General features: G+C 49.0%; 1 protein-coding gene across 6 annotated transcripts in view; it reads right to left on the bottom strand.

The window, feature by feature from the left end:
* The window catches only part of FAM92A (family with sequence similarity 92 member A), a 393124-nt gene that overhangs the window by 158583 nt on the left and 210556 nt on the right, over positions 1-23985 (bottom strand). For all 6 annotated transcript variants that reach the window (XM_029591684.1, XM_029591681.1, XM_029591683.1 and 3 more), the window contains one exon: positions 12120-12224. In XM_029591684.1, the coding sequence (XP_029447544.1) occupies positions 12120-12224 (105 nt within the window). The remainder of the gene's footprint in view (positions 1-12119; positions 12225-23985) is intronic.

The raw sequence follows: 23985 nt of genomic DNA, 5'->3' as shown, positions 1-23985 counted from the left end.
GATCAGGGTCTTCAGCAGGTTGGTCTGGCAGATCTTGAATCAAATTTGACACTAAATTCATGTTAGCATCCACCTGCTCCTGAGAGACAATCTCAGTGTTGTGTTCTAGTGCACTACTAAGTACATAGCAACTCATGCTCTTCCTGGACTCATAGTCAAAGTACTCAAAGAGGAGATGGAAATGCTTAAGCTTCAGAACCATCAGGATGTTGTTGTAGGTATCAATAGGGATCTTTAAGTGTCTTGTTAGTTCCTTTGAGACAGAACTGCTTGTGGCGATATGTTCAAGATTAAGTTTATTGAAGATTTCTACAGTTGTCTCAAGCACTTTATCAACATAATCCACACGATCAGGATAACACTTCATGGCCAGGTTAATAAGAGACACTTGTAAGGATATCACATCTTCTGAAGGCATATCTTGTCTAGACTGTATTACTGTAGCTACCTGCTGTGAAAAAAATGTCAAAACAGCTTCATATCCCCTGGGATTCTGGGTCCAATGTGCAAATAAAGCTAACCTATCAGTTAAAGCAATGATTATATTTTTCACATTCACATTTTGTGTAACTCTGCACAAGCCCACAGGAAAGGATTTAGCATCTGAAGGTGAAACTCATCTGGGACTACCTGTATAATACACTCCATGAGATACCCCTGAGCCAAAGCATCCCTGCAGTTTACAACTTGCTCCAAAATACCAGGCAACACAATCTGTTTATATCTATCCACACTGACACCTTCCAGCTGACTAAGAGGCACTAAATTGGTTCCAACTAAGATTCTTAGCTCGTCTCTCCTGCTCTTTTTTTTTCCTGGTCTCTGCTGTGGCCTTGGTGTTGCATTCTCACCCACAGTTTGTTCATTTCAGCAAAGTTTAGCAGCACAAAGTCCATGGAATCACTGATATCACCTGTTACTTCATCTGGCAAAATATTTCATGTGCACAGAAGGTAGTTTCAGAGAAAAAGACCTCTTAAGGGATGCTGGACACCACGACACATTTCTATCAAATCCTTCAAATTATCTTTCCTGGACTGGGAAAACGACTTGACAAACTACGCCAACTTATCAGCAAGTAAAGCCTTGGAATAATATTTCCAGCATATTGTACAAGTTCATCTCTTGGATGTACTCTGACATCGCTCGAGTTTCGGGCACAGAAAGAGGGCAGATCCTACCCCTAGGAGGCATAGTGCCAGGCAGCAACTCGATGGGACAATCAAACTTGCGAAGAGGTGGCAGGATATCTGCCTTCTGCTTAGAAAATACAACCTCGAAGTCAGCATACAGAGGAGGAAGACTAGAAGCAGTCACTGCGAAAGGAATTGCGGGAGGAGGTTTCACCCTTTTGAGACACGTCTGACGACAGGCTGGGTTCCATTCGGCGAGCTGTAAGGTTCCCCAGTCAAACTGGGGGGTGGCGCTGGAGCCACGGTAATTCCAAGACCACTGAATGGATGGATTTCTCCAAAATAAAGAGCTCAATCTCCTCTTCGTGTAGAGCTCTGGTGAGGAGACTGATAGGTTCCGGTTCCATCACTTGGGAGATCCTTCCGGGAAGCGGTTCACCGTGAATGGAGGCGATACGTAGCGGTGTCTCAATTGTGCGAGTGGAAATGCCTAGGAGATGCACCAGGTCCTTGATGATGAAATTCCCACCTGCTCCTGAGTCAATTAGAGCCAAGGCTGGGAAAGAGTGAGAGTCCCAGGTCAGGGTGACTGGCAGTGTCAATTGAGGGGCCGGAGTAGTAGCGCCCAAGTTCAGGACCCCAACTGAAGTTAGGCCCAGGAGTTTCCCAGACAGATGAGACAGGACAGGAGGCAGTGGCAGTGGCCCGAAGCCCCACAGTACAGGCACAGACCCGAATGCCTCCGGTCTGAGGCGTTCCTCCAGTGACAGAAGCCCTTGGCCCAGCTGCATGGGTTCTTCCGTTTTGATAGATGGGGTTCTGCTGGGGGCGGACCCTGCTGCTGGTGGAGATCTGGAATGCTCCGCAGTGGGACGTCGGGGCATCCGAACTTCTCTGTGACGCTCCTGGAGGCGATGGTCAATGCGGCTTGCAAGATTGATAAGATCCTCAAGGGAGTAAGGTAGCTCGTGGGCTGCAAGGTCATCTTTAAGCTGGGAAGACAAACCGTCCAAATAAATGGCTCCGAAGCAATCCTCTTGCCAAGCCAATTCTGTGGCAAGAGTCTGGAACTTGATAGTGTAATCATTGAAAACTCGTTGACCTTGCTGCAAATGTAGGAGACTGGAACTAGCTACAGCCTGCTTCCCTGGGTCGAACGTCTGATGAAAGACGGTCAAAAAACTTGACAACTCTTGGAGGAGAGTGTCTGAATGCTCCCACAAGGGAGATGCCCATGCCAGGGTCTTGCTTTCCAAACGTGAAAGTATGAAGGTAACCTTCATGAGCACATCCTGGAAGATGGAGGGCTGCAGAACGAACTGCATATAGCACTGTTTGATAAACCCTCTGCAGAGCCTGGGATCCTCATTGAAACAGGGTGGAGCAGGTAGGGCCAACAGAGTCCTGGAGGGAGAGGGTGAAGGCTGAGGGCTGGCCAGTGCGGACATCTGTGTTGCAGGACCAGCGTGAGTATCTAGCCGGACATGGAGGCGCTCAACGGAGGAGGCCAGCGCCTCTAGGAACCGCTGCTGCTCCTGGATCTTCAGAGCCAGGCCCGGAATGGCCTGGAGGGTGGAAGGCTCTGCCGAGTCCATGGCCTTGGCAACCTTTTGTGCCGGAGGTGGATCCTTGGCCCGAGGTGGGGTTGACGCTACCCGTAGGGCAAGTCCCACGGGTCCCCACCATTGGGAGGCGGAGCAGACTAGGAGACTGAGGCCGACTGGAACTTCACCAATACCAGCCCATGTTCCCCGCAGGTTGAGCCCTTGGGTGCCGGAGCCGGCTGGTCTTAGGCGGGCCTCCGTCAGATGACTCCCAGTGGATGTTATAGCAGGCAGCCAGGTACCAGCAGAAGTATTGGAGGGACTGAGGCAGGGATCCAGAGACCTGGGTGCAAAAGACGGGCCAGGAACAAGAATGGGTGATGCCTGGGTAGTAGAAGGCCAGAGCCTAAAAGGCCAAGTCCAGGGTGATACCAAAGGACTTGGCCGAGAACAGGCTGGAGTTGGGGCAGGCAGCAGAGCTAGTCAAAGAGCAGAGTTCCAACAAAGCAAGGGTCAAAGCCGGTAGGCAGTCCTGAGCATAGTTCCAACGAAGAAAGGTCAAAGCCAGAGGCGAGTCCTGAGCGTGGTCCAAACGTAGCAAGGGTCAAAGCCAGAGATCAGTCCAAACAAGGCTAGGTAGGAACCAGGAACAAGGACCAGGAACGAAGTCAGGAATAGGAACCAGGAACGAGCATACAACAAGCGTGGAGACCTGTTGCCAAGGCAAGGGGCGGGCCCTGCCTTAAGTAGCAGGGCTCGATGATGTCATCATCCAGGGCCGCAGGTTCGTTTCCCGCCACGGCCCCTTTAAATGCTGGCAAGGCGCGCGTGCCTAGTAGAGGCAGAGCGCTGGATGGTGGTGTCTCCCCATGGCACACCTGGGGAGGTCCACAGAGGAGCCTGGAATGGCCGAGGAGGCAATGGGGGTTCGGGAGCGCAGTCGGCTGCCTACTGCCGCTAGAGAGGACGAGCCGGGTGCCAGAGGTAAGAAGGCATGGTTGCGGGCCTGCCGCAGGCGGGACACGACACCAATATGCAGCCACAGAAGCAAATGCACCACAACCAACAGGACCACCAATTGAAGAAAACTCCATAACAAATCATATAGTGTCCACCAGAAAGGCTGCGGAGGACTTCATCTTGGACATTTCTTCGCTCTCTAGAAGCTGTTGGCTCCATCGCAAAAGGGCTTGGACCATCAAGGCCAAACTGATGGAGACATTTTATTTTTAATCTTTTAATTTTCTTTACACTAGCTGCTACATCAGTCCTCAGCAGAGGCTCCAACTTACAAACCTGAGGGTTCATCAAAAATGTACCCCCTTCCACCAGAAGAGTAATTCACCATGTCACAGTCATGACTAAAGTGTTTACTGTCAAGACCTGGAAACATTTCTGCAGGGTGGTAGGAAGGAAAGGGTACAACCGTTATAAGGGTTTCACCTCCAAATGCTGACTCCTGGAACTTCCCCTCAGCCAGCCTCACCTCTTCCACCTAGGGGTGCAGGGGAAAAGCCCTAGTGGACTTCCGATTCCCCCTAATAACTGGATCCACACAGGCATCCTGAGACTTCATATCTTTGAGATGCAAGCAGGAAACCACCTGCTCTATCAAACCTCCAATATCATCCCCATGGAAACAGATAGATGACAGAATCAGCCTCTGGCTTGAAGGAATTTTTCCTTCCTCCGAGGAGACCAACCTTGCCTCATCTCCATAGCTTCCCTGGACCTCCTATGAAGTGCCCGGGGCCTCAATAGCGGCCCAAGCTCTCTCAGGCACCTGCAGTGCCAAATTAGGGGCCAGGGCTCAAGAACCTTACAGGCCTTTGCAGCCAAACTATCCGATGGCCTCTTAAATGCACAGGAGGTCTGATAAAATAATCGCCAGAACTCTGTCGAAAGATCTCCTAGCTCACCCTGGGGAGGGGAAATCATCGGGGCCTCTGTGGGAACCCATCAGCAGGACCATGGTTGAAGGCAACAAAGCCTCCCCAAACCACCACTGATTTTGCCCTGCATAAGTCTGCCGATGCAGGAATGGCAAAATGGCTACCATAGCAGCAGAGCCTGTACTGGACCACGTGACTGCCACTGTTCTCGAAGAGGAGAGGAAGGACCCTACGTTGGCTGCAGCATGAAGCAGCACTTGCCCAGCACCCACCCCATATATACTCAGGTCAGGCAGAGCAGCCCCCTTCTCTGCAGCCACTCACTCCACAGGTACTGCAGTAGCAACTGCACATTGATATTTTCATCGGCCCGCTCGCATGCATTGTACTTGATCACAGCATACCTCCCCCTCCTCTGGAGCTGTTTGCCACTCACTACGTGGCACTGAACAGCCTCAGGGCTCCTACTGCTCCTCCTGATTGTACCAAGTACAGTCCCCTGCACACATTGTTGCTGTTTTTTCATCTTCTTTTTCATTTTTTTTTCTTTCTGCACTCATAAGCACAGGAGGAAGTAGAAGTGTGTATGTGAGTTTGGGGGGGGGGGGAGGGGTGAGAGGAGCATTCTCTCTGCTTCCCCATAGCTCAACCAAGTCCTCGCAGAAACTAGGAACAACGAAGTGGGCTCACTCTGCTGGATGAAATCAGTGGCATGACGCGGGGTCTGATCCCTAGATCCAGCGATGACCTGTAGACAAATGCAGTGATGCACTTAGGGAAGAATAATTCAAATTATAGCTACACAATGCAAGGTTCCACATTAGGAGTCACCATTCAGGAAAAGGATCTAGGAGTCATTGTTGATAATATCTGAAAGCTTCTATTCAGCCATACTATCAGCTGGAGGCAAAAAATCCTGGATTCTCATTTCTAGCAACATCTCCTAAGTAGTGGCTGTGATGTCACAGGAGAAATCACTGTTGTCTACTTCCATTTGCTGGTAGGGGAAAATAACCCACTTGTCAAGGCTGGACTGGTATGGCAGGATGAGATGGAAAAACAGAATTGAAGGGGCCCATCATGATACTAATGATGTGTGACAACCCACAAATGCTCAGTAAGCAAGAAAGAAAGCTCTAGAAAATGCTTCACATAAGATCCAGTTCAGGGTTCTGCTGATTACAAACATCCAGTTGTGAGAACAGCATATTCTGCTTGTTCTCAGACAAAGCAACACTAAAGAGAGGGAATAATTGCTAGTACTGATGTGTACATTACTTCTGTACTGTTGTAAATGTCTGTACGGGCATTAATGGTAACACTGCCATTTCACAGTAATTAAGTATCACCATGAAAATGTACACTAACTCTCAGGGCCAATATTCATGGCAATGTGTTAGATCTATGAACACTGGTATACACACTGTCAGCCCACAAGGATGTTTATAGTGATAGTTAAACTATGGAGAGAAACACTAATTCTTAGCTCAATATCCATAGTGCCATGGCATCTTTATGGAAATTTATATGAATTACAAAGAAAAAGTAAAAATAATCTGTCTCAGAGTCCTATACACTCTACTGGATGTTTTTCTTATACAGACTTACAGAAGATTTTTTTCAAAAATATTTCCACAGGATAAAATGGAGAAATAAGCTTTTTAAAATTCACCTACCTGATATGTGGGTAAACTTACACATGAATGTCCTGTTTGCATGTTAGTTTACTCAGACTGAGCGAAGGGTTTCTTGAAGGTGGAATTGAAACATTGTATATACTAAATAGCAGGTATAAGAGTGTGAAGATGGATAATTATCCCACAAAATCTAACTGAATTTATGCATGTAAATCTGCATTGAAAATTAGTATAATTTATGCACATATTTACCATAAGTCATCACTTCTTTTTGTTGCTTCCTAATCATTCCACTACATTTGCTTTTTCCAGTGCTATCTCTCCCCTTAACCCTTTCTCCACAGTAAATCACTTTATACATTAAATCTACTGCTCCTGTTTTCCACATTCTTCATCTCTCATTTGTCTTGTTTGTGTCTTGACTAGATAGCTCCTACTCCATGAGTTACAGTTTCTTATGTGTGTCTGTATAGCATTATATACATCATGTAGTGCTATATAAATGACTAACAGTAGTAGAAGTGTCAAGCACAGTCGCAGTACAAAAGGGAAAAGAACAAAAAAGGGCAAAGAGAAGATAACAAAATACAGGGAGGAAAAGAATAAGAAAAGGGAGGAAAGAAAGCCTAAGGAGGGCAGATCAAATCTGGAAGAACTACTAAAATTTGCACTAGAGGTCAGAGCTGAAGGTATTCATGTAATCTTTCAACTATTTTTCTTTGGTAAACAGAAAATATATTGGAAAGATATTTGCCTCCTTAAGCCTTACAAAAATTGGCAGAATAGAGAGCAAATGACCTCTATTCTCTAAAAGACGATCACACTCCACAATTGTACCCAGAGCAATACAACAAACACTTATCAGTATTGCTCCAACAAAGTGAGAAAGAGAGAGAAATTTCAAGCTGCTCTGCAGAGCTGGTCCTTTCAATTAAAAGGAACAGGTATTTTGATCCTACAATTGTACTGACACACCTTAACATTAGTTGCCACTCTCTAGAATTATAAAGATACTTTAAATTAATTGTGGTTTTCTACCTCAGGATAGCAAATGTTGCTTACCTGTAACAGTTGTTCTCACAGGACAGCAGGATGTTAGCCCTCACATATGGGTGACATCATCAGGATGGAGCCCAATCACGGAAAACATCTGTCAAAGTTTCCAGAACTTGACTGGCCCCTACTGGGCATGCCCAGCATGGCACTAACCCTGCAGCCAACAGGGGTCCCCCTTCAGTCTTATTTGAAAGCTACAGGCAGTGCCGAAAAATAAAATAACAAAACGTTACGAACCCAACACTGCGGGGTGGCGGGCGGGTTTTGTGAGGACTAACATCCTGCTGTCCTGTGAGAACACCTGTTGCAGGTAAGCAACATTTGCTTTCTCACAGGACAAGCAGGATAGTAGTACTCACATATGGGTGAGTACCGAGCTGAGGATGTTCGAATATGCACCAAATGTACCCAACGGCGTGCAACAGGCACAACAATTGGGGTGGAATTTGGTAGAGGGCATCCTGAACCCCACCGGGCAGGCAGTAGGGTGTAGGTACGTCACGTTGGAAATAAGATACGGAGGACAGACTGGCCGAAGATGGAATCTTGTCTTCCAGCTTTGTCCAAGCAATAGTGGGCTGCAAAAGTGTGGAGAGAACTCCAGGTGGCAGCCCTGCAAATGTCAGGAAGTGGCACCGATCTTAGGTGTGCTACTGAAGTCGCCATGGCCCTCACAGAGTGTGCTTTGACACGGTCTTGAAAAGGAATGCCTGCTTGCTAATAGCAAAGAGATATGCAGTCCACCAACCAGGAGGAGAGAGAGTGCTTACCCACAGGTTGCCCTAATTTGTTGTGATGGAAAGAGATGAATAACTGAGTGCTCTTCCTGTGGGCAACTGTACGGTCTAGGTAGAACGCTAGAGCCCGTTTACAGTCAAGGATATTTATTTTATTTATTTATTTATTTCAGATTTTTATATACCGGCATTCGAGACAGCAGTCACATCATGCTGGTTCACATAAAACAGGGGTGCATAGTAAACATAACTATAACAATGGTGCTGAAAAGGCAGATATGGATATGCAGAGCCTGTTCCCCTGGATTGGAATGGGGCCTGGGAAAGAAGGTAGGTAGTATGATGTATTGATTAATGTGAAACTCAGAAACTACCTTAGGTAAAAACTTAGGGTGAGTGCGGAATACCGCCCGGTCCTGCAGAAGTTTAGTGTAAGGCAGATAGGTAACTAGGGCCTGTAACTCACTAACCCTGCGAGCTGAAGTGATAGCCAAAAGGAAAATCACTTTCCATGTGTTAGGTCACAGGAGTGAAGAGGCTCGAATGGTGGTTTCATGAGCCGACCAAGAACCAGATTAAGGTCCCAAGAAGGGGCCAGAGGATGTAAAGGTGGCTTGATATGGAGCAAGCCCTTTAAAAAGCGTGTTACGAGGGATTGTACTGATATAGGAATATCCCCGACACCTTTATGGAAGGCGGCTGCTGCACTGACATGCATTCTGATTGAAGAGGTCTTTAAACCTGACTGACAAATGCCAGATATAGTCCAAAAACCTTGGGATTGGACAGGAAAAGGGATCAAGGGACTGCGAAGTGCACCATGATGTGTACCTTTTCCATTTATAGGAATAAGATTTTCTTGTGGAAGGTTTTCGCGAAGCAATCAGGACACGAGAAACCGAATCTGAAAGGTTAAGTGGTTGAAGGATTAACCTTTCAACATCCATGCCGTCAGGGACAAGGCCCGAAGATTGGGATGGCGTAGCATCCGTCGTTTTGAGTGATCAGATGCGGGTCCATTCCCAAGGGAATGTGCCTGCAGATGGAGAGATCCTGGAGTATAGGAAACCACACTTGGTGTGGCCTGTGAGATGCTATCAGGATCATGGTTCCCTTGTCCTGACGTAGCTTCACGAGAGTCTTCGAAAGAAGAGGAAGTGGCGGGAATGCATAGAGCAGACCAATTGCCCACGAGAGGGAGAATGCATCTCTGGGCTGAGAGCGCTCGCTCCGAATGAGGGAGCAGTAGTTGTCCACTTTGTGGTTCTGAGGGAACGCAAGGAGGTCTGTCTGGGGGTATCCCCATTGGCAAAAGATTGAGGGCGCTACCGAGGGGTTGAAAGACCACTCGTGTGGCTGGAAGACATGACTCAGTTTGTCTGCCAAGACATTGTCCACTCCCAGCAAGTAGGTGGCCCTGAGGTACATCGAGTGGGAGTCTGGTGGAAGAGCAAGAAAGTTTAGGTGGTAACCCTGAGCAATGATTGCTAGCACCCATTGGTCGGTTGTGATTGATTGCCACATGCCGTGAAAGTGGCACAATCAACCTCCCACTGGTATGCTTGGTAGAGGAATCAGGCTGCTGCTCTCCAAGTGAAAGTCAAAAACCTGAAGCAGGCCCTGGCTGGGGAGCTGCTTGCGGCTTTTGCTTTCAGGCCTGGCGAGGCTAAGGTTTTTGAGAAGGCCTCGTAGTTCGGGACCTTGCTGGTGGAGGATAGTACTTCCTTGGACGGAAGAATGACTTCTTAGAGTCCTTCCTAAAGGGCTGTCTTGAGGGGAAATCGGAAGGAATCGATGAGAGCTGTTTAAGGGTCTCATGATGGTCCTTTAATTCAGCCACTATTTGCTGGATTTGTTCACCGAACAGATTGTCTCCTACACATGGTAGGTCAGATAACCTGTCTTGTACTACTGGGTACAAGTCAGAAGATTTGAGCCAGGCCCATCGTCTTGCCGAAATGGCAGCTGCAGACACTCTAGTAGAGGTGTCAAAGATATCGTAAGCTGTTCTTATCTCATGCTTTCCTGCCTCAAACCCCTTGTTGACAAGGATTTGAAGCTGTTCTTGGAATTGATCAGGCAGAGTTTCAGAGAAGTCCTGTATCTGCTTGAAAATGACCCTATTGTATTGGGTCATATACAGCTGGTAAGCAGCAATTCTGGAGATGAGCATGGCCCCTTGGAACACTCGTCGACCAATATTGTCTAGGAACTTGTGTTCCTTAATAGGAGGGGTAGATGAGTGATGCTTCGTCCTTTTTGTTTTCTTTTGAGCCGATTCCACCACAACGGAGTGGTGGTCGAGCTGAGATTTTTGAAAGCCGAGAGCTGACTGTACTAAATAGGTAGTGTCAGCTTTTCTATGGACTGGGGCAATGGATCCAGGGTTTTCCCAGTTCTTTTTGAGGAGGTCAAGAAGAACTTGATGAATGGGAATAGAAGTGATCACTTTAGGGGCATCCAGGAATTGGAGGAGCTCCATCATCTGGTGCCTATCGTCCAAGTCAGACATTTCCTTCACAAAATTAATGAAGGAAAGGTCCTCTGGAGGAGAACGCTTTCTACTTTCAGTAGGAGAGGGAGGTGAAGGTAAGTCATCAGTGACTGTGGAAGTATCACCCCAGGTGTCATAAGGATCAGCAGAGTGACCTGTAAGACGAGAAGGGGGTTGGATACCCGAAGAGGCTCCAAGAAAATCGAAGGAATCGCCGGGGGCACCGTGGATGGCCTGGAAGGCATCGGTGCCGGTATCGAAGGCACTGATGGCGCCGATGTGCATATCACCCCCGATGAATGAATCGGTGGCGAGGGACGAATTGGCATCGATGGCTGAGGCAATACTCCCGAAGGAGGAATGCGGAACAGTGTTTCTCCTCCCGAAGAAGCTGTCAACGGGGAGCGCACCAGAGCCATCTGAGACCCGGGAATCACCGGTGGAAGGGCGGTCATGAGCGCCTCCATGCGGGATAGCAGCGGTGCCAGCGCCGCTGCCATCGGGTCAGTGACCGGTTCCACTCTCGGTGCCGGTGTCTGAGGAACCTGGAGCCGTTGCATCGCCTTAATGATGGCCTCCTGGACCAGCCGGTCCAGTTTTTCCCAGAGACCTGGAGCAAGCAGCCCCGGCTCCGTGACAGCAGAGGGAGGCGGAGGCACAATGGGAGGGACCAGCTTTACAGGCGGAATCGCGACTCCCAAACCCCGATCGGGTGAGGGTGGCCTCGATGTCCCGGTCGTAGGAATGGTCGGTGCTTCTTCGATGTGGCTCGGACGGTGGCGAGGTCGATGATTTCACTCCCTCGACGGTCTGAGACTTACAATGCCAATGTTTCTCCCTACGATCCCCTCAATCTTGAAGGGGGAGAAATGGGAGTCGATGGCCGTGAAGACGTCGATGGCGGACGGTCACCGGACTGTGGTCTGTGCTGGTGCGACTTCGACGTTGCCAGTTCCGATGACGTTGATGCGATGGACGGCGTCGGGGTGTGAACACGGAAGAGAAGTCCCATCTTCTCCATTCTGGCTTTGCGACCTTTTGGTGTCATGAGGGCACATTTGGTGCAAGTCAGGACATCATGCTCATGGCCTAAACACATTACACAGACTCCATGAGGGTCTGTGATAGACATGGTACGAGTACAGTCTGGGCACCGATGAAACCCCGATGCCATGGCCATAGAAAAAAATCGAGCCGCGGTATGGTTGACGGCCAGTAGGCCGCGAGGGCCAAACTCGACGGTAATCGACGAAAGATGGTCGAAAAGTTTACCGGAGTACCGCGGCCTGAGAAAAGTTAGAGGAGGGACACCTGTGGGGCAATTTAAGTTTAATTAACTCCGTGGAGAAAATTCCTGTCAGGAATCTTTTCAGAGCTCCTAAACCGCGAGGCTACTGCTGCACGGAAAAAAGAAGACTGAAGGAGGACCCCTGCTGGCTGCAGGGTTAATGCCATGCTGGGCATGCCCAGTAGGGGCCAGTCAAAGTTCTGGAAACTTTGACAGAAGCTTTCCGTGATTGGGCTCCATCCTGATGATGTCACCCATATGTGAGGACTACCATCCTGCTTGTCCTGTGAGAAACAAAAATACATATAGAACTGATTTATACAACAAAATATATCTACCTTTAAGTCTTTTATTTTCTGTTTTTCAAAAGTATCAATTGTTTCCTCTAGCTGACGACTTATTCGAGCAGCATCCATTGTAGCTCGCTGTAGCTCACTTTCAGCCTGTCAAAACAAAGTCAACAGTAAAAACTATTACTCATAAAATTAGTTATAAAAAACCTGCAGAAAGGTATACTTCCAAAGTAACACACAGTTAGAGCATTTCATAGTCTTCATGTGTTTCAGTATTTGTGTTTATCCTCCAATATGCTGTAGATGGTGTTCCTAGCTAAGTGGGAAGGACTAGCATTGTGACATCAGTAGAGTGCACACAGATTTGAGCAACAGTAGGGACTTCAAGAAGTGCTGGGACTACCTTTTGCTGCACTCAGGGCAGATATTTAGAATTATATTTCCTCCTCCCTTCTTTGACTTACTAGTGGCTGCTTCAGCACAGCGCTCTCTTTGGCTGTTGTTGGTGGCATCAGCAAAGCATCCTCACTCTTTCCCTTCTGCCCAGCATTCACCTCTCTCTTTCTGCAGCCTTTGCCCAGCATCCTCCTTTCTCTTCTCCTGCATTCTTCTCTTTCCCCCCCTCTACATTTTGTCCAACAGCATCCCTCCAGCATTCCATTCTTTCCCACCCACAACTTGACCAGTAGTACCTCCTCTACCACACATCCCTTATTAGCAGTTTCCTTTCTTTCTCCTCATTCCCTGCCCAGCAGCAGTATCCCATCTTCTATCTCCTACCTAGTAATTCCTTTCTCTCCCAACCACCTGCTCAGCAAAATAACACTTATTTATTTAAAATTTTTTCTATACCATCGTTAAGTTAAATACCATCACAACGGTTTACAGAAGGGCACGATAAAGAGAAATATGGGTGGTATAGATTACAAATTACTCGTGTGCCATCATAGTACGGTAACAATGTAAAATAATAAACTAGGTGTGTAAATTAAACCTGATTGTTAGGAACAAATTAGGCAGTTTGATTTTAACATTAATATGCTTATGTAGGTTACTAAAAACTTCTAGCTTGGTGCATTCTTATCGCTCAACTATTTTTCTCCTTTTCTTTATCTTTATAAAATGCTTGTTTAAAAAGCCAGGTTTTCAGATTAGTTTTGAATAATTTCAGATTTGTCTGTAGTCTTATTTCGAGTGGCATGGTATTTCAGAGTACAGGACCAGCCAGTGACAGTGCTCTTTCCCTTACTTGCGAGAGATGGGCTGATTTGTCAGAGGGGACAGTTAGTAGAGCTTTATTTGCAGATCTCAGGTTTCTTTGTAGTACATGCATGCGCAGTGCCGTGTTAAGCCAGTCGGCTTTATCATCGTGGATTAGTTTATGGATTATACAAAGTGCTTTATATTGTATTCTTTGTTCAATTGGAAGCCAGTGGAGTTCAGCAAGTGTTCCTGTAATATGGTCACTCTTTTTTTTGCCTGTCTCATCTCAAGCATGTTGACTTCTCTCTCCCACAATCCCCTGCCTAGCAGTCTCTTCTCACCACCCATCTACTCAGCAGCAACTTCCTCCCCCTCCCATTCACCAAGCAGTAGCAGCCATCCCTCTCCTCCACCTCACTACTTTGCTCTCAATATCCAGTCTGTGAAAGCTAGCAACTGTAGACTGGGATAAAGAAAACAACTGTCAAATTGGGTTAGGAGATTTGGAAAGATAGGAAGGCAGACAGGTGCAGTCTGTGCTAGTCTTTGAAACCATGGCAATCAAATCTGATGTGGCCAGAAGGGGACTATTAAGCTCATTCTTACTGAGTCTCTCCTTAGCTTGCTCAACATGCTTGAGATGAGACAAATTGCAGGAAAAGCATACTTCAGAGCCTGGCTTCACAGAATGGGAAATGCATCCAACACCAAAGCATCTACTGCTGGTTTCTTGTAACAAAAAATGACATTGTGATTCCAGGGAGATGTGTAGAGTTCTATTTTCAGTGTTATTTATTTTTTGATATTCTGCTTTTTACCTTGAATGATCTCAAAGTGAATTACAATAAATTTAAAGTAGGTTACAATAGTATTAGATCAACAGACAATATTAGTTGAGCATCTATATATTTAAAGACAGATTCATAGTTAGGTTACTTTGTTGTTGCTGTAGAAATAGGAATATTTCTCTGGTAACTAGCTTGTTGGACAAGAAGTCTCTATTGTTCCCCAGAGATGGAAAATGTCTTGAACTACAGTTTGATGAAGGGATCCATTCATGTGGTTGCAGGGGATGATGGAGAACAACCACTAACTCATTGTCCTTGCCTGGAAAATAGGTTGCGGTTTATTTATTTATTTAATTTCTTCACTCTTATATACCGCTCCCACAGGGTAATTCTGATCGGTGAGGTTTACAACATTGAAAATTCAATACAATCATCAAAAACGAGACGATGCCGGTGAATGGCCATCACCGGCATAGTCTTGTTCAAAAGCCTCCGCATCATTGTCGTCTGTGCCAGAGAAGGACCGGGCCAAGCACAGAGAGAAGCATCGTCATAGATATCGACGAGATCCATCTTCTGGAACAGGCACTGAAAAACCATCGACATCGATGGAACCACCGACCAAAACGTCCCGGGGAGAGGAGCCCCCTCTTCCTCTGGACCCGAGACATCGAGGCGTTCCCCACCTGCAACGGTGTCGGAAGCAGAGACTCCACATATTCCTGTGGACCCTCCGGCAATGCCCATGGAGTCTCCAACCCTGGATGCTGTGTTACCAACATGAGCCTTCCGGGAGGAATTGGACCCGATGGTCCAAGAGGCAGTTCTCCAAACGCTTCGAGGATTTCAGTCGCCACCGGCACAGAATCCTATCCCGAGGCCTGACCCAGTGTCGACGATGCTTGCTCCGCTACTCGAAAGGCTAGACACCCTTATCGGTGCACTTCCTTCGGTGCCCGTGCCCTATGGACCGACGATACCTCAGAGACCATTGGTTCCTCTATCAGCATCGACCCCGATTCCTCTATCATCGGATGATGAAGACCGTGATCTGTCAATGCTGGACCCGATTCCAGGGCCATTGGGTATATTACCACCCCGACGCCCATTGAAAACATTGATTCCATCGGTGCCTCCACCGGCCTCGGTGCTGCCTCCACCTATTTTGGTGCCTCCACCAATTCCATCGGTACCACCTCCTGATCCGGCTGGATTAGGACTTCTCCCTCCATCGGAAGAACCACAGGGTGGTGGAGACCAGCCATACAATCCCTGGACTGATGATTCCTCTGACTCCCATGATTCTGAGTTCATTCTATCGGAGCCTTCACCTCCAGTGGACCTCTCATTTGCAAGCTTTATAAAGGAAATGTCTGAAACCATCCCTTTCAAGCTGCAAACTGAAGAGGATGCCAGACACAGGATGCTGGAAGTTCTGCAATTCGTGGATGTTCCCAAGGAAGTGATGGCAACTCCAGTCCATAAGGTTCTACTTGACCTGGAGCTCCCAGGTACAGTTCCACCGGTGAACAGGAAAACTGATGCTATCTACCTGGTTCAATCAGCTCCAGGATTCCAGAAAACCCAGCTCCCTCACCACTCTGTAGTGGTTGAATCCACTCAGAAGAAAGCAAAGAGATCCCGTCCTCATTCTTCTGCCCCTCCTGGCAAGGAACAGAAATCTTTGGACGCAGAGTGTTCCAGGGGTCTATGTTGATGGAACATATAGCAGCCTATCAGCTAGCACTTCAAAGTGGATTACATTCAAATACTGTAGGTATTACCCTATCCCCAGAGGGCTTACAATCTAAGTTTGTACCTGAGGTAATGGAGGGTAAAGTGACTTGCCCAAAGTCACAAGAAGTGACAGTGGGACTTGAACCCTGGTCTCTTGGTTCCTAGCCCGCTGCTCTAGCCACTAGGCTACTCCTCCACTCCTACATGACATGACAAGAAACAGTACTACAGAAACCTTTGGAAGCAGGTGCAAGATAGGTTTGAATTCCATCCTCCAGAAGCGCCTTGATGCTGGAAAACACGAGGTCAGAGCTGCCTATGACATATCTGAGACTGCCTCCAGAGTGTCACCAGGAGGCATAAGTGCCAGAGGATGGGCATGGCTAAAATCTTCAGACTTGTGTCAAGAAGTCCAAGACAGGTTGGCAGACCTTCCCTGCACAGGGGACAACTTATTTGGAGAGAAAATCCAAGAAACAGTTGCGCAACTCAAAGACCATCGTGAGCCATTGCGCCAACTATCTGCTGTTCCCTCTGACGTTTCGTCCACTACCCAAAAGGCAGTTCAGAAGGGATCCCAGGAGGCTAACCTATAAAACCCGAAGGTATTACCCTTCTCCATTCCGGACTTGTCCAACCAGGCCCTATCAAAAAGGTCAACCTTGTCAGCCTAGGCCTCCAAAAACCCAACCAGCTCCACAGACTGGTCCTGCATCAGGGTTTTGACTCCCTTCTAGAGAGCAACAGTCAACCTCCACCTCCAGCAACATTTCCTGTAGGAGGCCGCTTGTGCCACTTTGCAAACATATGGCACACAATCACAATGGACCAATGGGTCCTTTCTGTATTCGCCCTGGGTTACCATCTAAACTTCCTCATGCTACCATCGGATTCTCCACCTCGTCCACTGTGGAGTTTAATCGATCATTCTCCACTTCTCGAGGAGGAACTTTTAAACCTCCTCCAATCCAATTCCATAGAACCGGTTCGCCATCTGCAGCGTGGGAAAGGGATTCTACTCCCGATATTTTCTAATTCCGAAAAAGTCAGGCGGCATTCATCATATATTGGATCTTCATGCCCTGAACAAATATCTACACAAGGAAAAGTTCACGATGGTAACCTTGGGCTCCATGCTCCCTCTCCTCCAATGTTGAGATTACTTACCTGATAATCTCCTTTTCCTTAGTGTAGACAGATGGACTCAGAACGAATGGGTATAGTATCCGCGTGCTAGCAGTTGGAGACGGATCTGACGTCAGCACGGGTGTATATATACCCCCACAGGAAGCGTAGCAACTTAGTAATCTTCCTTGCAAAAGCTGTTATGGATGTGTGTACTGACGCTCAGTGAAAAGTGAAACAGGATTCCCCTGACCGATTGATAGTAGCTGGAGACCGCCAGCATTCCCAACCGGAAGGCGTTGACACCTGGTAGAGTGTACGCTCTTATGGAAACAGATGACGTGGCTTACCTTGAATCAGTGAAACCCATGTACACAGGCAGCTGGGCGGGATGCTGAGTCCATCTGTCTACACTAAGGAAAAGGAGATTATCAGGTATGTAATCTCAACATTTCCTGGCGTGTTGCCAGATGGACTCAGAACGAATGGGATGTACAAAAGCTTTACTCCCAGCCTGGGCGGGAGGCTGCCTGAGGACCATGTAGTACCGCCCTCGCAAATGCTGAGTCCTCCCTAGCCTGGACATCCAGATGGTAGAACCTGGAGAAGGTATGGAGGGAGGACCATGTCGCTGCTTTACAGATTTCTGCAGGCGACAGCATCCTGGATTCCGCCCAGGATGCCGCTTGTGCTCTGGTAGAATGAGCCTTGACCTGTAGAGGCGGAGACTTCCCGGCCTCCACGTAAGCTGCTCTGATAACTTCTTTAATCCAGCGGGCGATGGTGGGCCGAGAGGCCGCTTCACCTTGCTTCTTCCCGCTGTGCAGGACGAACAGATGGTCTGTCTTTCGTACGTCTTGTGTCACTTCCAGATATCTGGGCAGCAATCTGCCAATGTCGAGATGGCGTAATAAACGCCCTTCTTCAGATTTCTTCAAACCCGTCGTGGTAGGCAAGGATATAGTTTGGTTAAGGTGAAATTGTGAGACCACTTTAGGTAAAAAGGAGGGAACCGTGCGAAGATGGATAGCCTCTGGAGTAAGTCTCAGAAAGGGATCCCGGCAGGACAGTGCTTGTAGCTCTGAGACGCGGCGTGCTGAACACACCGCCAATAGGAACACCATCTTCAAGGTTAGAGAACGAAGAGACAGGCCCCGAAGGAGTCTGAAGGTGGATCCCGTGAGGAAATCCAAAACAAGGTTGAGGTTCCACAAAGGCACTGGCCACTTCAGTGGTGGACGAATGTGCTTGACTCCTTTCAGGAAGCGAGAAACATCTGGGTGTTTGGCAATGGTCTTGCCATCCCTCCTGGGACCATAGCAAGACAGCGCAGCCACCTGAACCTTGATGGAGCTGAGGGAGAGACCCTTCTGCAGTCCATCTTGCAGGAAATCCAACACGATAGGGATCGTGGTCGCATGTGGATTGGTGCCATGCGTGTCGCACCATGCCTCGAATACTCTCCAGATCCTTACGTAGGTGAGAGAAGTGGAAAACTTGCGAGCTCGGAGGAGTGTATCTATCACGGGCTCCGAGTAACCTCTTTTCTTCAGTCTAGCCCTCTCAATGGCCAGACCGTAAGAGAGAATTGAGCTGGATCCTCGTGGAGGATGGGACCTTGACATAGAAGGTCCCGGAGAGGAGGCAGGGGAAGGGGCTCCCCTGCCAGTAGTCTTCTCATGTCCGCGTACCAGGGTCTTCTTGGCCAGTCTGGTGCCACTAGAAGAACTAGGCCCCGGTGTTTCTGAATCTTGTGGATGATGGCACCCAGCAGAGGCCACGGAGGAAAGGCGTATAGCAGAGTCCTTGGAGGCCATGGCTGAACCAGGGCATCGATTCTGTGTGAGAACGGGTCGCACTTGCGGCTGAAATATCTGGGTACTTGAGCATTAGACTTGTCCGCCTGTAAATCCATGTCCGGAATCCCCCAGTGATCCACAATCATCTGGAAGGCTGTGGGTGACAACTGCCACTCTCCCGGATTTAGGCTTTCTCTGCTGAGGAAGTCTGCCGTGGTGTTGTCCTTCCCGGCAATGTGTACGGCGGAGATGTCCTGAAGATTTGCCTCTGCCCAAGCCATCAGTGGGGCGATCTCCAGAGATACCTGTCGGCTTCTGGTTCCGCCCTGACGGTTGATGTATGCCACCATGGTGGCGTTGTCAGACATCACTCTGACTGCTCTGTTCTTCAGTCTGTGAGCAAATCGAAGGCATGCCAATCGGACTGCCCGAGCCTCTAGACTGTTGATGTTCCACACTGACTCTTCTCTGTTCCACCACCCTTGTGCGGTAAGTCCTTCGCAGTGTGCACCCCAGCCGCTCAGGCTGGCATCTGTGGTGAGCAGAGTCCACGTGGGGGAGGACATCTTCGACCCCCTGCTCATGTGGTTGGACTGCAACCACCACCGTAACTGGGTCCTTACTCTGGCAGGCAGAGGTAGGTGCGTGGAATAGTTCCGTAGACAGGGGCTCCAGCGAGAGAGCAGGGAGTGTTGTAGAGGTCTCATATGGGCCCTTGCCCAAGGTACCACCTCCAGGGCGGATGCCATGAGACCGAGAACCTGCAGATAATCCCAAGATATGTGCCGACTGGTTCCCATCAAGTACTGGATATGCGTCTGGAGTTTTAACCTTCTTTTGGTAGTGAGACTGACTGTGTCTGCCTGGGTGTCGAACTCTACTCCCAGGTATTCCAGTGACTGGGAAGGCTGAAGGCAACTCTTGCTGAGGTTGATCACCCAGCCCAAGCTTTCCAGGAGGGCGATTACTCTGTCGGTTGTCCGATGGCTCTCCTCTCGAGATTTCGCCCTGATCAGCCAGTCGTCTAGGTAGGGATGGACCAGAATTCCTTCCCACCTGAGGGCCGCTGCTACCACGACCACCACCTTGGTGAAGGTCCGTGGTGACGTGGCCAATCCGAAGGGCAGAGCCCGGAATTGGAAGTGGCGACCCAGAACCTTGAAGCGTAGGTAGCGCTGATGATCCGGATGGATCGGGATATGCAGGTAGGCTTCTGACAAGTCTAATGCCGTGAGGAATTCTCCTGGTTGTACTGCGGTCTTGACGGAGCGCAGAGTTTCCATGCGAAACCTCGGGACCCGTAAGTATCGATTGACTGACTTGAGGTCCAGTACGGGCCGAAAGGTGCCTCCTTTCTTGGGTACCATGAAATAAATGGAATAATGTCCAGAATTCACTTCCCAGGCAGGTACCGGGATGATAGTGTTCAAGGACAGGAGCCTCGCCAGGGTAGCTTCCAATGCTGCCTTCTTGTGTATGGGACATGAGGATTCCACAAACTTGTCCGGAGGGAGATGATGAAAGTCCAGATAATATCCCTCTCGGATGATGGCGAGGACCCACTGGTCCGACGTGATCTTGACCCATCTGGGGTAGAAGAGGGTTAACCTGCCCCCTATGGCTCCGTCCCCCAGATGAATCGGCGGATTCTCATTGTGAGGCGCGGCCGGGACCTGAGCCCGGGCCTGCTCCCCTCTTGCGCTGCTTGGTCCGAAAGGACTGATTCCTGGCCTGAGGACGCGGCGCCTGGTAGCGACTCCTGTAAGGAATGAAGCACTGTGAACTCCTGCCCCTGGAGGGCCTTGGAAAGGCGCGCTGGCTCCTTCTGAACCGATCTTCCGGCAGTCTAGGCACTGGAGAGGCGCCCCATGTACTGGCCAGTTTATCAAGGTCGCTGCCAAATAGGAAAGAGCCCTTAAAGGGCAATCTGGTGAGGCGTGTCTTTGAAGGCGCATCAGCTGACCATTTCCAGATCCAGAGCTGCCTCCTGGCGGCTACGGAGGATGAGATCCCCTTGGCTGTTGTCCGGATTAGGTCTGATGCAGCATCCGTGAGGAACGAGAGAGCTGACTCCATGTCAGCTGCTGGAGCGTTGTTCCTGACCTGTGACAAACAGGCATGCATCACCACTGTGCAGCAGGTTGCGATCCGCAAAGATAGAGCTGCCACCTCAAAGGTCTGTTTCAGAAAGGCGTCCAGTCGCCGGTCATGAGGCTCCTTGAGGGCCGTCCCCCCTTCAACTGGAATGGTAGTGCGCTTAACCACAGCGCTAATCAAGGCGTCCACCTGAGGGCACACCAGCAGATCCTGGATAGCCGGTGCCAATGGGTACATGCCCGTCAGGGCCCGGCCCCCTTTGAAGGAAGCCGCTGGTGCCGCCCATTCTAAATCTATCAGTTGTTGTGCTGCTTGCAAGAATGGAAAATGGCGGGCTGTAGGACGAAGACCTTCCAGCAGGGAGTTCTGCGCAGAGGGTACCGTAGCGCTGGGACCTGTAATATCCAACTCCGCCAGACACTGAGACACCAGGTCGGAGAGATCCTCCTTAGGGAAGAATCGCCTCATGGTTCTATATGGCTCAATCCCTGGGGGAAGTTCCCCCTCGTCCGGGAGTTCGGACTCGTCCGGTGAAACCTCCTGGTCTGATTGATCTGGACTGTCCAGCGGTGGGAGGTCCCACTCACGATAAGGGCGTGAGGGTCCAGGAACGGGATCCGCAGGAGCCGCCACAGCAGCGGCAGCCGCAGCAGCTGCCGCAGCCACCGCAGGAACCGCAGGAACCACAGGGCCTGGACGGGAAGCCGTTTGCATCTGTACAAAGGCATGAATCCCCTTAAAGAGATCCACCCAGGAAATTGAAGCAGCCTCTAATCGCCGGGGTACAAGATCCCCCGGGATTCCCGATTGGTCGAGGCTGCCCGCTAAATCCGGGGTAGCCCCTGGGGAACTGTCAGGAAATTGTGGCTGAGACTGGTCCTGGCCCGAGGGTCCCACGGCCTCCTCACATTGGGCACATAGGGAGTCTGGCTTTTCACTGTGCGTGGCTCGAAGCTGGCATGCGGAACAGAGGCCGAGGGCCTTAATACCGGAGGCAGGCGGCACCCCCGCTGAAGATGCTGAGGCGTTCTGTTCCATTGAAAAGTATGCGCTGAATGAAAAGCGGCCACAATATACGCTTAAGAGAACAGGCGCACAATAATAATATGCGGCAGCAATATGTACTTAGTACAACAGGCGCTTAATAATATGCGGCAGCAATACGCGCTTAATACAACAGGCGCTCAATAATAATAAGCGGCAGCTATGTACGCTGAATACAACAGGCGCTGAACAATAATAGCAATATGCGGCAGCTATATTTATTTATTTATTTATTTAACAACTTTTATTTACCGACATTCGTGCAGCACATCATGCCGGTTTACAGAGAACTCAGGTAGGCGATACAATAAAACAATAATACAAAACAATGTACAAAGAATAAAATAAAAGTAAAACCATAACAATGTAACCTTAGAACAAAATACTATTTCTTACAAAAGGACACATATATACGCTTAATAGAACAGGCACTGAAGAATAATATGCAGCAGCAATATAGACAACAAGTGCACAGCCCTATGCGGCTAACAATATACGCTCAATGATATGCAATATGCTCTCAGTAATAGGCGGTCAGGGATACATGCTCAATTGTATGCAATATGCTCTCAGCAATATGCGGTTAGCAATACACGCTCAATGGCATTCAATAGGCTCTCAGCAATATGCGGTTAGCAATACACGCTCAATGGCAATCAATAGGCTCTCAGCAATAAGCGGTTGAGCAATACACGCTCAATGGCATTCAAGAGGCGCTCCGCAATAAGCGGTTAGCAATACACGCTCAATAGCATTCAATAGGCACTCAGCAATAAGCGGTTAGCAATACACGCTTAATGGCATTCAATATGCTCTCAGCAATAGGCGGTTAGCAATACACGCTCAGTGGTATGCAATATGCTCTCAGTAATAAGGCAATATACGCACAATGAGGAATATAATATGCGCTTAGTCATAGAGCTGCGATTATTACGGGTGCTCAATACCTGAACAAGGCCCACAAAATGGCGCCCTCCACGGCGTGCCACGCCGCCAATCCTCTGTTCCTCGGAGACCAGAAATAAGAGATGTACGCCTTACCTGATCCTCATCGCTTCCCGGCTGGAACCCGGGCGGTCTCCAGCTGCGGGGGGAGAGGGCAAGTACCTTCACCGCCGCGTTTGAGGATATGCACCCGCTGCCTCGTCCACGCCGGGCCCGAGGCGCCTCGTATGCCTCACCCGAACCTCGCCCGGGGGCTACGTCCCTGCCACGATTCGGCCACCGGACCGAGGACTTAAACCTCCAGGGGATCACGGAAATCACCCCGGGAAACTCAACTGGGGAAGGGACCTTAGGGTATCACCGCAGGAGTGCGGGGCTCGATGTTGTAGAAGTTGTAGTTGAAAGAAAGTAGAATGTAGAAAGTAGATTTGGAAAACACGCTCAGCGAGCGTGCAGGCTCTCCAAACTGCTTTGGAGACGGAAATTACTAAGTTGCTACGCTTCCTGTGGGGGTATATATACACCCGTGCTGACGTCAGATCCGTCTCCAACTGCTAGCACGTGGATACTATACCCATTCGTTCTGAGTCCATCTGGCTACACGCCAGGAAAAGGGGAGACTGGCTTTGCTCTCTAGATCTTCAAGAGGCATATGCCCATATAGCAATAACCCCATTGCATCGAAAATACCTCAGTTTCTTAGTCTGTCAGCGGCATTTCCAATACTGAGTGCTACCGTTCGGCCTAGGTTCAGCACCCTGTGTGTTCACGAAATGCCTATCAGTAGTAGCGGCTTACCTAAGACAACAAAGTATCCACATCTATCCGTATCTAGACGATTGGCTACTCAGAGGTCCATCCAAGGAGGTAGCACTTCACTCCCTCCATCTCACCCTACAGCTACTACAATCCTTGGGGTTTCTCATATACTATCCCAAGTCAAATCTGACTTCATCACGTACTCTCTCCTTCATCGGAGCAGATTTAAACACCATACAAGTCAAAGTGTTCCTCCTAAGGGATCGAGCGCGCACATTATCAACCTTGGCCAAAGCAGTAAAGTCTCACCGAATCACAACAGTTTGCCATCTACTAACCTTACTAGGTTTCATGGTGTCCCCGGTCTACATTACCCTAATGGCTCGTCTAGCCATGAGAGTAAAACAATGGACT

Source organism: Rhinatrema bivittatum, chromosome 2 (assembly GCF_901001135.1).
Source record: "Rhinatrema bivittatum chromosome 2, aRhiBiv1.1, whole genome shotgun sequence".
In the NCBI taxonomy this organism is placed as follows: domain Eukaryota; kingdom Metazoa; phylum Chordata; class Amphibia; order Gymnophiona; family Rhinatrematidae; genus Rhinatrema; species Rhinatrema bivittatum.
Note: the sequence above shows the minus strand (reverse complement) of the source record. Positions and strands in the feature narration are given on the sequence as shown.